The sequence below is a fragment of the Phasianus colchicus genome, chromosome 1 (genome assembly GCF_987193195.1).
Source record: "Phasianus colchicus chromosome 1, bPhaCol1.hap1.1, whole genome shotgun sequence".
Classification (NCBI taxonomy): Eukaryota; Metazoa; Chordata; class Aves; order Galliformes; family Phasianidae; genus Phasianus; species Phasianus colchicus.
Window position 1 is genome coordinate 159,042,522 of NC_143436.1, and position 15,018 is coordinate 159,057,539.

At 46.1% G+C, this 15,018-nt stretch overlaps 2 protein-coding genes across 3 annotated transcripts in view; both read left to right on the plus strand.

Moving 5' to 3' along the window:
* The window catches only part of KLHL1 (kelch like family member 1), a 244,638-nt gene that overhangs the window by 47,812 nt on the left and 181,808 nt on the right, over positions 1-15,018 (plus strand). The window lies entirely within an intron of this gene.
* LOC149920193 (uncharacterized) lies at positions 2,155-8,993 on the plus strand. The gene is made up of 2 exons (XM_090131103.1): positions 2,155-4,496; positions 7,385-8,993. The coding sequence occupies exons 1-2, from the start codon at positions 2,564-2,566 to the stop codon at positions 8,758-8,760; spliced, it is 3,309 nt and encodes a 1,102-aa protein (XP_089987229.1). The 5' UTR covers positions 2,155-2,563; the 3' UTR covers positions 8,761-8,993.

Below are 15,018 nucleotides of genomic sequence, written 5' to 3' on the forward strand. Positions count from 1 at the left end.
AAAGGAAAATAAAAAGAGTCTAATTAGTGTCAATCAGAGTTTACTGATGTGGGATTAATTAAGATTCTTGAATTTTCTCTGAAAGCGGCAATCTTTTATTAAGAAGCCATAAAGTAAATTCTTAATCAAGCAATTACCCCTGAAGTGGTCCCCTCCTCCCCCCCCCCAGAAAAAAGTCACTTGGTGTAAAATGGCACAAAATCTATTTGTACTTTGGAATAAAAAGATTGAAGTAAACCTTTGTGTTCATTTTGCAGCACACTTAATGAAACCCAAGGCATGCTTGTAGTTATGAGTTTATCTGTTGCATATAAAAGTTGTTCAGGTTTGGAAAAAAATGCTAATGATAAACCTCTCAGCCTGCCAACATCGAGGGACCAGAGACAAATCTATAATAATGCCTGATTGTCACACTGCCCTGAAGAATGTGTACAACAGTTTGAAGTACTCAAGTTCTGAAACCTTTTTGTACAAGTTGCATTTTTAAGTGGCAAGTAAATGAAATTAATTATACAACTAAGGTCTCTGAAATTAAGCACTGTATAAACTACTACTCTCAGTCAGCAAAAACACTGGTAAAAAATTGTCACATCTGTATCATTCTGGAAGGTAGTCTATTAATTAAGGTATTAATGCCTTCTCTGTGTCTTAGAGCTGCCAAAAATATGGAAGCATTCAATCATGACAGGAAATGTCTTCTCAGCAAGACAATCTCAAACAAATAATTATATATAACAACAGGTGATGCATGCAGTAGATAAGAACATCAGCTGGTGAGTTGCTGCTAGGCTGTGTAGGGATGGGGACAGGAAGGCCAAGGCCCAACTGAAACTGGACTTCACAGGGGGTGCAAAGGAGAATAACAAAGACTTCTATAGGTACATCAACTGGAAAAGGAAAGTCTGGGAGGGCATAACCTCCCTAGTGAGAAATACTAGAAACAGTGAACAAATAGAAGGCTGAGATATTTAAGAAATTTTTGCCTCAGTCTTCACTAACGATTGCTCAACACGGCCCTTGAGCGGATGGTTGGGAAGATGGGAACTAGGGTAGCACTGGTCTTCTGCTGTAAGAAAAGATCAGTTCATGACAATGTGAGGAACTTGAACATCCATAAGTCTGTAGGTCCTGATGAGAAGCATCCCAGATTCCTGAGGAAATGGGCTGATGTAGTTGTCAAGCTACTCTCAGTGGTATTTGAAAATCACTGTCCTGCCTGACCAACCCTTTCACTTTTTATGAAGGCATAACTGCATTAGTGGACAAGGACAGAGACACTGATGGCATCTACGTAGACTTCATTAAGGCCTTTGACACAGTCCCCCAAAACATCCTTTTTTCTAAATTGGAAAGATGCAGATTTGACATGTGGACTGTTTCATGAATGAGGAGCTGGTTAGAAGAATGTACCAAGAGAGGAGTGGTCAGTGTCCAGATAGAGATCAGTGATGAGTGTTGTCTCTGAGGGATGAGTAATCTTTAACATCTTCATCAGTGACACAGTCAGTGGGATTGAGTGGACCCACAGCAAATTTGTGGATGAGAGCAAGCTGTGTGTTATGGTCACATGTCTGAGGGACAGGATGCCATCCAGAGAGACCTAGACAGGCTCGAGCAGTGGGTCTAGGTGAACCTCATGAAGTTCAGCAAAACCAAGTGCAAGGTCTTGCACCTGGATCGTGGCAGCCCCTGCTATCAGGAAAAGCTGGGGGATATAAGGATAGAGAACAGCCCTGCCAAAAAGCACTTAGGGATACTGGTGGATAGCAAGCTGGACATCAGCCACTAATGAGCCCTCACAGCCCAGAAAGCCAACCATGTCCTGTGCTGTATCAAAAGAAGTGGGGCCAGCAGGTCGAGAAGCATGATCCTACCCCTCTATTCTGTGCTAGTGAGACCTCACCTTGAGTAATGTGTCCAAATGCAGAGTCCTCAGAAGAGGAGAGATGTGAATCTGTTAGACCATATCCAGAGAAAGGCTACAAAAATCATCCAAGAGCATAGAACACCTCTCCTGTGAGAAAAGACTGAGAGAGGTGGGACTGTTCAGCTTGGAGAAGAGAAGGCTTCAAGGTGACCTGATAGTGGTCCTTCAGTATCTAATGGGGACTATAAGATAGAAGGGGACAGGTGTAGTAGGCGTGGCGAGGAAACGGTATGTGACGGGGTCAGGTTTCCTATGCTCAGGGCTTGCCAAACGCTGCCCCACAATAGGACAGCAGGTAAGCAAGGGGTGTGGACAAAGCGGGACAAGAATATTTAAGTGCCTACCACATTTTAATAAACGCCATTTTGCCTCACACACTCTGGGGTCTGTGTGAGCATTTGGTCCCGGCCCGGTTGGGGTCGGTTTCGCTGGCAAGTGGCGCCCTCGGTCGGCAGAGGACGAGCAATGAGAGACTACTACTACAAGTGGTGACCCCGACGTGATCTGCCTATCGAGGGTTAACCACCCGGCGTGCCCGTGAAGCGGAGAAGAGCCTGCGGAGTGGCGGCAGGTCGCTCACGGAAGACACATCGCGGAGAAGAGCCTGTGAAGTGGCGGCAGGTCGCGTGTGTAACCATGGAACAGATTATTAAGGTACTTTTGCAGTTTTGTAAGGACTACTGCGGCAAAAATACCCCTTCAAAGAAGGAGGTAGCCGCGGTGCTTTCGGTTTTAAAAAAGGGAGGGGAGCTGGACTCCCCTCAGCAAGTGCTGGATTCGGGTAGGTGGGATTCGCTCACCTCGGCTTTATGCCAACGCGCCATGAATAACCAAAAGGCTGCTGAACTTAAGACCTGGGGCTTGATACTTGGAGCCCTTAAGGCGGCTAAAGAGGAGGGTAAGCTTAAGGTGGAAAAAGGGGTGGAAAGGGCGCCGGGGGGCGGGTCTTTGCTACCTTGCAGTACTGACGACCAAAGCGTGGCGGACAAGATGGCGACGGTCGCCGCGGCGAAGGGCGGGGAAGAGGAACTCCCGACCGCATGTCTACCAACCGCTCCGCCCACTCCGCCCACTCCGCCCGCTCCGCCCCCGCCCTACCCTCCGCGGTCGCTATATCCTTCTTTGGAGGAAGAAAAGGCAAGGGCGGGGCTTCGTCCCAAAGGGGGGAGGGACGGGCGTCTGCTGACTGATTGGGCTAAAGTAAAGGAGGAGGCACAAGACCGGGGCCTTGCGAACCCGGAGGCATTTCCGGTAGTGATTTCCGATGATGATAACCCGATCTGGGTCCCGCTGGACCCGAAAGCGATAGCGAGGGTGCTTGAGGCAGTTGAAAAGAAAGGATTGAAGTCCCCCCTGACAATGAACGCCTTGGAGACATTAGTATTGCCGGGACCCCTGTTACCATACGATATTGAGAATCTGATGCGCATGATTTTGAAACCGGTGCAGTATACGCTTTGGAAGGAGGAATGGCAGGCTAGACTTAGACAAATGCTGGTTACAGCCCAGAACGATCAGGGGAATCCGCTTCACGCGTCTAACCTGCAGAGACTGACGGGTAGTACGCCGGGTATGATCACTGCACATGCCCAGCTTACGGAGCTGAGGCCCGGGGAACTAATAGCCACTACAGACGCTGCCCTTGAGGCGTTCAGAAGGCTCGCAAGAAATGCTGAGCCGTCTACTCCGTGGACGGAGATTGCACAAGGTCCCACTGAATCCTTCCAGGATTTTGCGGATAGGTTGATCAAGGCAGTGGAGGGATCGGAGCTGCCTAGGGCAGTGCACGGCCCCGTGATCCTGGATTGCCTCTATCAAAAGTCGAGCTCGGACGTACGGGCTCTATTACGGGCGGCGCCAGACAGGTTCCACACCCCCGGTGAGGTCCTTAAGTATGTGATGGACAAGCAAAAGTCTCAATCATCAGTGGCAAGCGAGGTTGCTGCAGCGGTAGCTGAGGTGATGCTAGCGCATGGGGTTGCCGGGCGGCAGAGTCCAGATCGCCCGCCTGGGCCATGCTTCAGGTGCGGTCAATTAGGTCATTTCAAGGCACAGTGTAAGAGCAACGGGGGTATAGTGTGCCAAATGTGCGGGAGGAGAGGTCACACTGCACCGCAATGTAGAGCTCGTGGGCTGCGATCTCGAGGTAGGGGGGATGAGGGTCCCTCTTACGATTCACGGGATTCTCAGGAAAGGCGGGCTTTGGATCTAGGCCTGCCACTAGCTGCGCTATCGTTGAGCTGCGGGGAGCGCCCCTTGGTGAAGATTACAGCCGCAATTACGGAGCTTCCCGCTGGCTCCCCAGGGCCGCGATCTATTTTCCTTACCGCCCTGGTGGACTCAGGAGCGGATGTGACGGTTTTTGCGGAGTCCGACTGGCCGCCCACGTGGCCAACGGGGGCCACTCAAACTATAGCGGGAGTGGGGGGAACTGCTCCAACGCGGAGGTCAGCCAAGCAGATCGAGATAATCGTGGTCAACAGAGACGGTTCCCTGGAGAAGCCCGTCCTGCTGACCCCGCTGGTAGCGCAGGTACCGGGAACCCTGTTGGGGCGAGATTACCTGCGGAGTGTGTCTGCTCGGATAACAAATTTATAGAGGGGGCCACTGTCTGCCGGTTATCAGCGCGCTATGCAATCCCGCTGCGCTGGAGGCAGGACGTGCGACCTGTCTGGGTAGATCAGTGGCCCTTGCCGGTTGAAAAGCTTGAAGCGCTTAAAGCATTAGTTTCACAAGAGCTCCGTTTGGGGCATATAGAACCCTCGCTTAGCCCGTGGAACACCCCGGTGTTCGTCATAAAAAAACGATCGGGTCGATACCGCTTGTTACATGACTTGCGTGCAGTCAATTCCCAGCTAATACCCTTCGGTACAGTCCAACAAGGAGCCCCTGTTTTGTCGGCTGTCCCAGAGGGTTGGGGGGTGGTAGTTATCGACCTGAAGGACTGCTTTTTCTCTATACCCCTTGCCAAAGAGGACCGGGAAGCCTTCGCATTTTCGGTCCCAGCTCCCAACAACCAAGGCCCAACCCAGCGGTATCAATGGAAGGTTCTTCCGCAGGGTATGGCCTGCTCTCCCACGATTTGCCAGCTAGTAGTGGATAGGGTCTTAAACCCTGTCCGGCAGACATTGGAACGGTCCCTTTTGATGCATTATATGGACGACCTGCTGCTAGCCTCTGCAACCTCGCAGGAACTCCAAGCTCTAGAAACACAGGTGATAGCTTCCCTGACATCCGCGGGCTTCTCGATTGCAGGGGAAAAAATTCAGAGGGGGAGTGGAGTGCAGTTTTTAGGATATCGGTTGGGGTCAACGACAACTACCCCAGCTGGTATCAATATCGCGCCCCGAGTGCGTAACCTGTGGGACGTGCAGAAGCTCGTTGGAGCCCTCCAATGGGTGCGGGGAGCCTTGGCGATTCCCCCGCGCCTCATGCAGCCCTTCTATGAGCAGCTTAAGGGCTCTGACCCGAATGACCCGCGGTCATTCACACCAGAAATGGAGGAGGCGTGGAAAGAGATAATTGGTTCCTGCATGCAATCCGCTCTGTCGCGATACAATCCAGATGAAGGGCTGGAAGTGGCCGTGTGCCGATGCGAAAAAGGGGCGGCGGCAGTTATAGGCCACGACCTTGACGCAAGGCCAAAACCACTGTGGTGGCATTTCTCTGTCCAGCCATCTCGAGCCTTCTCTGAGTGGCTAGAAATACTGGCTCGGCTTTTGCGAAAGAGCCGGAATACCGTCGTTCATGTCTTCGGCAAGGAGCCGGCAACCATCTTCCTTCCATCGTCCTTCCGGGATACTCAGCCATTCCCGGATGCAATTGTGCTCGCCCTGGAGGGGACAGGGGCGTCCATTAGGTATTGCACCTCCCTCCCCATCTTCGAACTGGCCAGGCCTTTAAGCTTGTCCCTGCGGTGTAGGGTGCAAGACTCGCCCGTGGAAGGGCCTACCCTGTTTACTGATGCGTCATCATCAACAGGCCAAGGGGCGGTGGTGTGGGAAACAAATGGCCGCTGGGAGTCCACAATCTTCACAGATCCTAGTGCCAGTGTCCAGATGCTTGAGGTCAGGGCTGTTGCGATGGCAATCGCTTATTGGCCTTCCCTTCCCTGCAACATAGTCACAGATTCAGCTTTTGCGGCTAAGCTCGCTTTGAAAATGGGCCAAGAAGGTATCCCTAGTACGGAAGCAGCGCTTATTTTAGAAGATGCTCTGAGCACCCGAGTGGAGCCTATAGCAATTTTACATGTGAGAAGTCATTCGGAGGTACCAGGATTCTTCACGGAGGGTAACGCCAAGGCAGATGCCGCGGCAGGTATTCGAGTCTTCACATTGAGAAAGGCGAAAGACCTCCATACTAGGCTCCATATCGGGGCGAGAGCACTGGCTCGCGCCTGCGACATTCCTGTTGCATCTGCGAGGGATGTGGTGAGGGCCTGTCCTCACTGCAACACGGCCCCAGCTATAGGGGCTGGAGTAAACCCTCGAGGCCTAGAACCGCGGCAGATTTGGCAGACAGACTTCACCTGGGAGCCGAGTCTTTCCCCAAGGCCATGGTTAGCAGTCACTGTGGACACGGCATCGACCATGATTGTGGCCACGCAACACGCGAAGACTAGCTCTACTGCAGCCCAATCCCATTGGGCGGTGGCAATCGCAACCCTTGGGCTACCAGAGCAGATCAAAACGGACAATGGGTCCTGCTTCACATCGCACTCCACACAGCGCTGGCTTGCGTCCTGGGAGATCAGACACGTTACAGGTATTCCAGGGAATTCACAAGGGCAAGCCATCGTGGAGAGAGCCAACCGTTTGCTCAAAGAGAAGATTGCGGTTCTTAGGGAGGGGGAGGGATACAAGAACAAGATCCCTGTATCAAGACACCCAGAGATACTAGCGAAAGCTTTGTTTTCCCTTAATCACTTTGAACGGGGAAATGCCAGACGGACCCCGGTGGAGAGCCACTGGCGGCCTACTGTCCTAGAAGAGGGCCCCCCAGTGAAAGTTAAGACAGAGACGGGGACATGGGAGTCAGGCTGGAAAGTTTTAGTCTGGGGTAGGGGGTACGCAGCAGTGCGGAATGCAGACACTGGGAGCGTCATCTGGGTGCCAGCTAGGAAGGTAAAACCTGACTTGTCTGAGAAGGACCAGTAACGGGGGACACTGAGTTTCTTGCAGGAACGGAGTGTTATGGAGCCATCCGGAGGGAAACTTGGTCAGTCGGAAGGAAGAATGTCGGCCAGGGTAAGGACGCAACCGAGGATGCAGCCAACGAGAAATTGTGTCTTCCTTCTCAGTATAAGCCTTGTGGTCGTTCTTTCGGTGCAGGGGTCGGAGTGTGCTCACCTCATATCGCAGCCAGGGAATTTATGGGTTACTTGGGCAAATAAGACGGGCCAAAATGACTTTTGCCTTAGTTTACAATCGGCAACATCGCCTTTTCGCACCTGCCTAGTAGGTATCCCTCAATACACGTTAGAAGCCTTTGCGAGGTACACCACAAACCATTCTGCTTGCCGTAACGACACCGATCTAGCAAGCCAAACGGCATGTTTGATAAAATCTCTGAATGTGTCTCTCCCATGGGATCCACAAGAATTAGATATCTTGGGGTCGCAGAAGGTACGAAATGGGTCGCATAATGGCACGCGTACCTGTATTACCTTTGGGTCAGTGTGCTGGAAGGAAAGTAACTTTATTACCTGCGACTTGTTTGATGGGGTATTCGACAGCTCCGAGGGATTGAAAGGACAACTGCAGGCCTTAATTGCCCGGTGGGCAGGCACAGATCCGCGGCTGAAGCCATACAACGAGACCTCTTGGACTGTGGTCAGTCCTGTGAACACGGAGGCTTTCTCCATTACTTCGGGTTATTGCGGGTATACCAAAAATGAAACACGGGTCTTCACAGGGCGCAATACAACCTGCTTGTCAAAGGGTGGGGTCCTTTCTAAATCTAGCGGTAGATCCTCATTTAATTGTACGGCAGTTTGGGACTTTTATGGGTATGGGTTCACTTTCAAACGAGGGGTCAACGAGGTGCTATGGAATAACAAAACGGCTAAGGCGTTGCCCCCTGGAATCTTCTTGATTTGTGGGGATAGAGCCTGGCAGGGCATCCCGCACAATGCCTTAGGGGGACCCTGTTACCTAGGGGAACTGACATTACTGTCTCCGAATTTCACGACATGGATGCAGTATGGCCCGAGCATCACGGGTCACCATCGTCGCCGAAAGCGTTCGAGCCCTCTCCCGGAGAATTGTAACGATGAGGTAGAGTTATGGAGTGCCACAGCACGGATATTCGCATCATTTTTCGCCCCTGGGGTTGCTGCAGCACAGAGCTTGGCTCAGATAGAACGCCTAGCATGTTGGTCAGCTAAGCAGGCGAATTTAACAACATTAATATTGAATGCGATGCTAGAAGACACAAACAGCATTCGGCATGCGGTGCTGCAAAACAGAGCAGCCATCGACTTCTTGCTCCTGGCACAGGGGCATGGATGTGAAGACCTAGAAGGAATGTGTTGCTTCAATCTTAGCGACCACAGTGTATCCATCCATAAAGCGCTGAAAGCCCTGCGAGACCATACGGAGAAGATCCAAGTGGAGGACGACCCCATCGGGGACTGGCTGAGAAGTGTGTTTGGCAGCTTTGGAGGATGGGTTGCGAAAATTATTAAGGTAGTTGCGCTAGTATTGCTCGCAATAATTTGTATTGCGGCCATTTTGCCGTGCATAATCATGTGTTTCCAGAATTGCCTCACAAGGATCATGTGGCAAGTTATGGACCAACGGATTCTGTATCACAAAACGAAGGAACAGTTGTGAGAGATGTACTCGCGTTGCGATCGCGCTGTTACGGGATATTCCTGAGCATAGGGAGGGGGAGATGTAGTAGGCGTGGCGAGGAAACGGTATGTGACGGGGTCAGGTTTCCTATGCTCAGGGCTTGCCAAACGCTGCCCCACAATAGGACAGCAGGTAAGCAAGGGGTGTGGACAAAGCGGGACAAGAATATTTAAGTGCCTACCACATTTTAATAAACGCCATTTTGCCTCACACACTCTGGGGTCTGTGTGAGCATTTGGTCCCGGCCCGGTTGGGGTCGGTTTCGCTGGCAAGTGGCGCCCTCGGTCGGCAGAGGACGAGCAATGAGAGACTACTACTACAGACAGGCTCTTGCAGGGTCTGTTGTGATAGGATAAGAAGAGAGAATTTCAAAATAAAGGTGGGGAGACTTAGATTGGATATAAGGAAGATGTTTTTTTACGGTAAGGGTGGTGAGGCACTTGAACAGATTGCCCAGAGAGGTTGTGGATGCCCTATCCTTAGAGACATTTAAGGTCAGGCTGAACCAGGCTCTGAGCAACCTGATCTAGTTGCAGACATTCCTGTTCATTCATTGCAAGGAGCTGTACTAGATGACCTTTAAGGGTTCGTTCCTACTCAAAAGCTTGTAATTCTGATATGAGCTATTAGAACTATTTCATAGTTTAAACTCTACTGGACTCATTACTTATGCTTAGTTTTTTTGTTTGTTTGTTTGTTTGTTTGTTTGTTTGTTTGTTTTGTTTTCACTGTTCTGTTTTTTTCCCCCTTTTCTTTCCCCTTCCCTTCCGTTCCCTTCTATTTTTTTTATCTTTTAATATTCTTTTCCTTTTCCTTTTCCTTTTCCTTTTCCTTTTCCTTTTCCTTTTCCTTTTCCTTTTCCTCTTCCTCTTCCTCTTCCTCTTCCTCTTCCTTTTCCTTTTCCTTTTCCTTTTCCTTTTCCTTTTCCTTTTCCTTTTTTTTTTTTTTTAAAGAGTAATGACAAGAACTCCTGTTAGATGTCATTTCTTTCTTCCTCTTCACTTTCCACCTGTCACGGAATTAACTAGATCAGTTAATGCCCGTGACAGGGGGCAGTAGGCCCCTGCCTTCCCCACCCCCCGCCTGGGCCCACAAAATGGGAAGGTAGGGGGAAAAGGAAAAAAACAGCGGCAACAAACTATGGAGGTAAACTTATTTTACTAACTATGATATCGGAATGCAAAATAATACAATATAATACAATCTAATTGGAATTGAGACTAATAAGTCAAACAAGATATGAGAGAGAGTTCCCGAGACCGAGTCAAACCTGAAAAAGCTTGGAACGGCTAGGAAAGCACCCTCCAGCACCCACTGCCAGGCAGTAAGAGACCGTCCCCCCGGAAGGGTCAGATCCCGTGACTTCCGTAATGTATAGGGATAGGTACGTAGAGTTAGAGCATTAACACTTTAATTCCAGTACATGATGTTTTGATGTGGAATATTGAAAATCAAATAAAAAAAAACCAAAACCATGACACCACCTCACTGATCAATTTCCATATATGGAAAAGTTACCTGGTGGCAAAAATTAAAAAATGAGCAGTGTTAAGTAGGTAGCACATTTAGGAATAGTGCTTATAGGTAGTCTACCATAATGTAGCCGTCTGGGCTCTGCATGAAACATGGTGAAGATGCGAGTGAAATTAGGACTGGATTTGTTTCTCCTACATACACATGGAGTTGAGTGTAGTTTTATAGTACCATTATGTCTGTGAGTTGGGTAGATTTAAAGGGATTGGAGAAAAATCTTAGTCAAACTTTAATAAATCTCTTCTTCAAACACAGATTACCAATGTTTGATTTGTTCAGAAAATAATTTAAATATAGTTATGTCTATCTCGTAAATGTTGAACACTGCTTTATCAACCCAAAGACCTTTTGGGTTTCAAATTTGGAGTAGGAATAGAAAACACTTGAATTGACTTGAAGCCAATAATGCAGTCCTATTAAAATGAATAAATCCAAACACACCTCTAAAAGACTACAGTACCTATTTTTTTGCATTATTTCTGATTTTTCTTTAAGTATGAGCCTTGAAAGCAGTTGTGAATTTCCTGTGTAGGAAAGGCTGACAATTAAAAGATGCAGAAAGCAAAATTTCCCATTTCTGACTCGTTTAGCACTAATACATACCTAGAACTTCACTTATCTAATAAGATTACCTTCTTTTTAATAGATTGTAGAATATGATTCTTCATTTAAATCAGATAGTAGGTTTGCATTAATTTTTAGTTGATAAAATAAATTATTTACCGGTATACATGTTTTATTTTAATATGCTGTTTGCTGTTATAATGGCATTTTATACAAAGAATGACAAAGAAATTACTGATTTCCCTCCCACCCCCAATCTGGTGATCCAAATGCAGGCATTGTTACAGAGATTTTAAAGTAGCTCGATTAAAAATATATTTCTATTCTCTAATATTAATTTTCACCTTTGCAGTGAATATTATATTGATTAAAAAAGATTAATAACTCAAAATATTCAAATGCATTGTTGTATCATAGAATCATAGAATGGTTTGGAGTTGGAAGGGACTTTTAAGATCACCTAGTTCCAACCCCCTGCTATAGGCGGGGATACCTGTATCTAGACCAGGTTGCTCACATCCCCATCCAGCCTGGCCTTGAATGCTTCCAGTGAGGGAGCATCGACAACCTCACCGGGCGACCTGCTCTAGTATTTCACCACCCTCACAGTAAAAAATTTCTTTATTCTCTAAAGTGAGCAGTAATTATGCCACTTGCTGCCCTTGTGTGACTGTAGCTTTGTGTGACTGTGCCTACTGTTGTGGCTTCGGTTGGAGATTCTGTATCTACAAGTGTGCAGTTTAAGGGCAGTACTTAGCATGTGTGTACCTTTTGAATTCAGAGGCCTAGCCTATCACTCTTACTGCCTGTTTTCAGACTCTAATAGTAGATGCTTTTGCAAATACTGTTAGGCTGAAACAATATTAATGGCTACGTTTTTTGTGCCAGCATGCAAGTATGAAAAATACGTTAGACCGCATTTGCTGTGAAGACTAGCTTCAAAACAGGTAAGACTGCACTGGGCAAGGGATCTGGAGTGAAAAAGGCCAACAAAAAAGCTCTTTTTAAGGATTTTTTGAGGCCAGCAACAGTGCTGTGCTTGTGCTGGAAGGCTGGCAGCTTGTGGGTGGGCTGCTGAGCAAGGGGTAGAGCTGGCTCATTAGCAGCACAGTTTAAACACCCTATGAACATGTCATCACCTGCCCTTGGCATCTGGTGATAAGCTTTAGATAGTCTTGGGGTGGCAGAGCACAGAATGTGAGTAACCGTGCTTGCTGCCCACTGAGATTGGGGAGATACAGCGAGGTGCTGCAGCTGTGGGTGTGGGAGGTGGGTCAAATGGTGAGGACAGTAAGTGTTGTTCCTCCTTGCTCAGGAGACCGGATTTCCTCTTGGCAGTCTCTGAGACAGCAGGCCTAAAAGTGGTCTCCACCAGACAGCAGGCTTATTCCAAGAAGACTGCGGTGACCCAGATGGAGGGCCTGTTAATATGACTGTTTTATCTGTAAACCAACTATCCATCCATCCAATTAGCATCTCTTAAAAAAACGTAAGTTCAGTTGCAAGCAGCATTACTGACAGTTTATTCTGAGAGGCAGATCCAGCACCAGGGACATGACCTGAATCCTTTTGTAGACTTGGAAGGACAATCTTGCTCAGATTTTTGTCCTCTACAAAGGATACTAAGACCATGCATTCGTCTTCAGGCTTTGACTCAGTCCGTTTTTTAAAAAGCTGAATTATAAAGTGCTAACACATTGGAGAGTTACTACCATAAAAAGTAGCACTGGAGAATAAGAGACATAATTTAACAGGAGAACTGTTTGGGTGTACGCATGAGCAATCTAAGAAAATAAACAAGACTCACTGCAGATCATCATCTGCAGTAAGCCATCGTAATTATCTAACTCCAAAGAAAGTGTGGCAGTGCTTTCTGTCTTCCTGAGTTTGTGTCTTTGCTGGTGCTGTTCAGCTGATGTGCAGTGATACAAAATAAAACACCATAAATTTGTTGAACTTTTAAGAAATCGCCCATCTCTCATTTCCATTATTGCATCTGCTTTTTGTTTTTTTCCAATTAATAATTTCTACAGTTGAGACAAAATTCTTCCTCATCCCATTTAAATCTGTCTGATGGCTTAGTCTGCCATGAACAGCCACCTCATGGATTCCTATTATTTACTACTTTCATTAATGGTTTGGATCAATGAAAGTAGAAAATTTACTTTTAACGACTCCAAGTAATTTATTATAATGAAACAAACAAACAAACAACACAGAAAATAACATGTGTGTTAAGAACAATGGTGTATTATTTTAGAAATGGGAGAACTTCAACTTTTTAAGTAGAGTTTAATTTGAAGTTGCAGTTTTGAATTTCTGAGTCCTAATAATCTTTTAAATTAAACTTTCCCTGTGGAAAGTTTATGTGGAATCAAATGTTCTAAAAAATATTTAACCAAAGCATTAAAAAAGTTTTAAGATGATAATCCTATAATCACAATGAAAATGGTGTCTCTCTATCATATTATCGGTTGGGTAATTACAGTATAACTGCACTGTGAATGCACTGTGAACGCTTAATTCATATATTAGGATTTCTTGTTTTATGTGTTTGTCATAAAAGGATTAGAAGACCATAAACAACAAATAACAAATCTTTTGTTCTTATTTATTTGCTTGCTTGCTTGCTTGCTTATTTATTTGATGTAATGTGAAGCAAAGAGTCTGGCAAATGGAAGGAATTTCATCTGCACAGTAGTACAGATTTCTTTAACATTCTTCTGTGCTGCTCAGACAACTTGTTTGAGATCATAACAATAAACTGGTAACTACAGGCTTGTAATAAGACTCTTAAGATTAACCCACCAGCGATAGGTTAATACATATTTTTGCTATTCGCACAGTTGTCCTGGTGTCTTGATTTTTTTTCTAATGGTGTCCAAAGAATAATTTTCGTTACTAGTAGTTTGATCTCCAAATTACATTTACAAGGAAACAATGTGTCACGAGGTAACTAGATCAATCTATTCCCATGACAGTGTGGCAGTAGGCCCCTGGGCCTCCCTAGCCCCACAAAATGGGAAGGAAAAGGGAAAAGGGATAGGGAGATGGGAGCTGGACTCAAGGAAGAAAAAAAAAAAACAAAAAAAAAAACAGTGGCAACAATCTATGGAGGAAAACTTATTTTACTAACTATGATATCGGAATGCAAGATAACACAGTATAATATAATATAATTGAAATTGAGACTAATAAATCAAATAAGATAGGAGAGAGAGAGTTCCTGAGACCGAGTCAAACCTGAAAAGCTTGGAACGGCTAGGAAAGCACCTCCAGCACCCACTGCCAGGCGGTAAGAGACCGCCCCACCCGGAAGGGTCAGATTCCATGACTTCTGTAATGTATAGGGATAGGTACCTGGAATTGGAGCATTAACACTTTAATTCCAGTACATGATGTTTTGATGTGGAATATTGAAAACCAAAAAACATAAAACTATGACACAGTGTTATCTCCAGAATGACAAATCTGTCATCTGCAATGACTGTCTAAAAATATTTTTTTGCATAGATAGGGAAACTCTGAGACAGTAATAATGCATCTCTGAACTGAAATGGTACGAATAGTCCTATTTGATGTTCTGATTATCTTTTTTTAAATTTTATAACATAAATTTTTACTAATCTCCTGAAACTCCAAGTAGAACCCTATTGCAGACATAATTCCTGTCAGTGGAGTAAAAAGCATGCTTTTTTTTGGGGGAGGGGTGGAAGGGGAGAAAGACTTTAAAACCTTCTGTTGCAATAAGAAAATGGTTTAAAAGACTTAAAAAATATAAAACTTTATCTTCTGCATTTTTGCAAGTAATAGCTAATTAAAGTCATGACTTTTGACAGTCCATCTCAGTTTGTTAAGTGCAATTCTACAATTTATATGGGGGCTGCTCCGAAAGTAATACCTCCTATTTTATTTTATTGGTCCACAATGTCAGAGGCAGATGGTGGTGGTATGGCAGTAGAGACTGAACTTTAGATTACTGATCATTTACAGTGTTGATAATTTTTTTGGCCTTTTTATTTTTTTCATCCTGTCATACTCAGTAGCATGGTTGTAAATGCATGGAAGGTTTTGTTTTCTTAATTCTGTATCATTCACTAAATTGTTTACAGATAAAAAGTGCTCAAGACTAAGCATGTT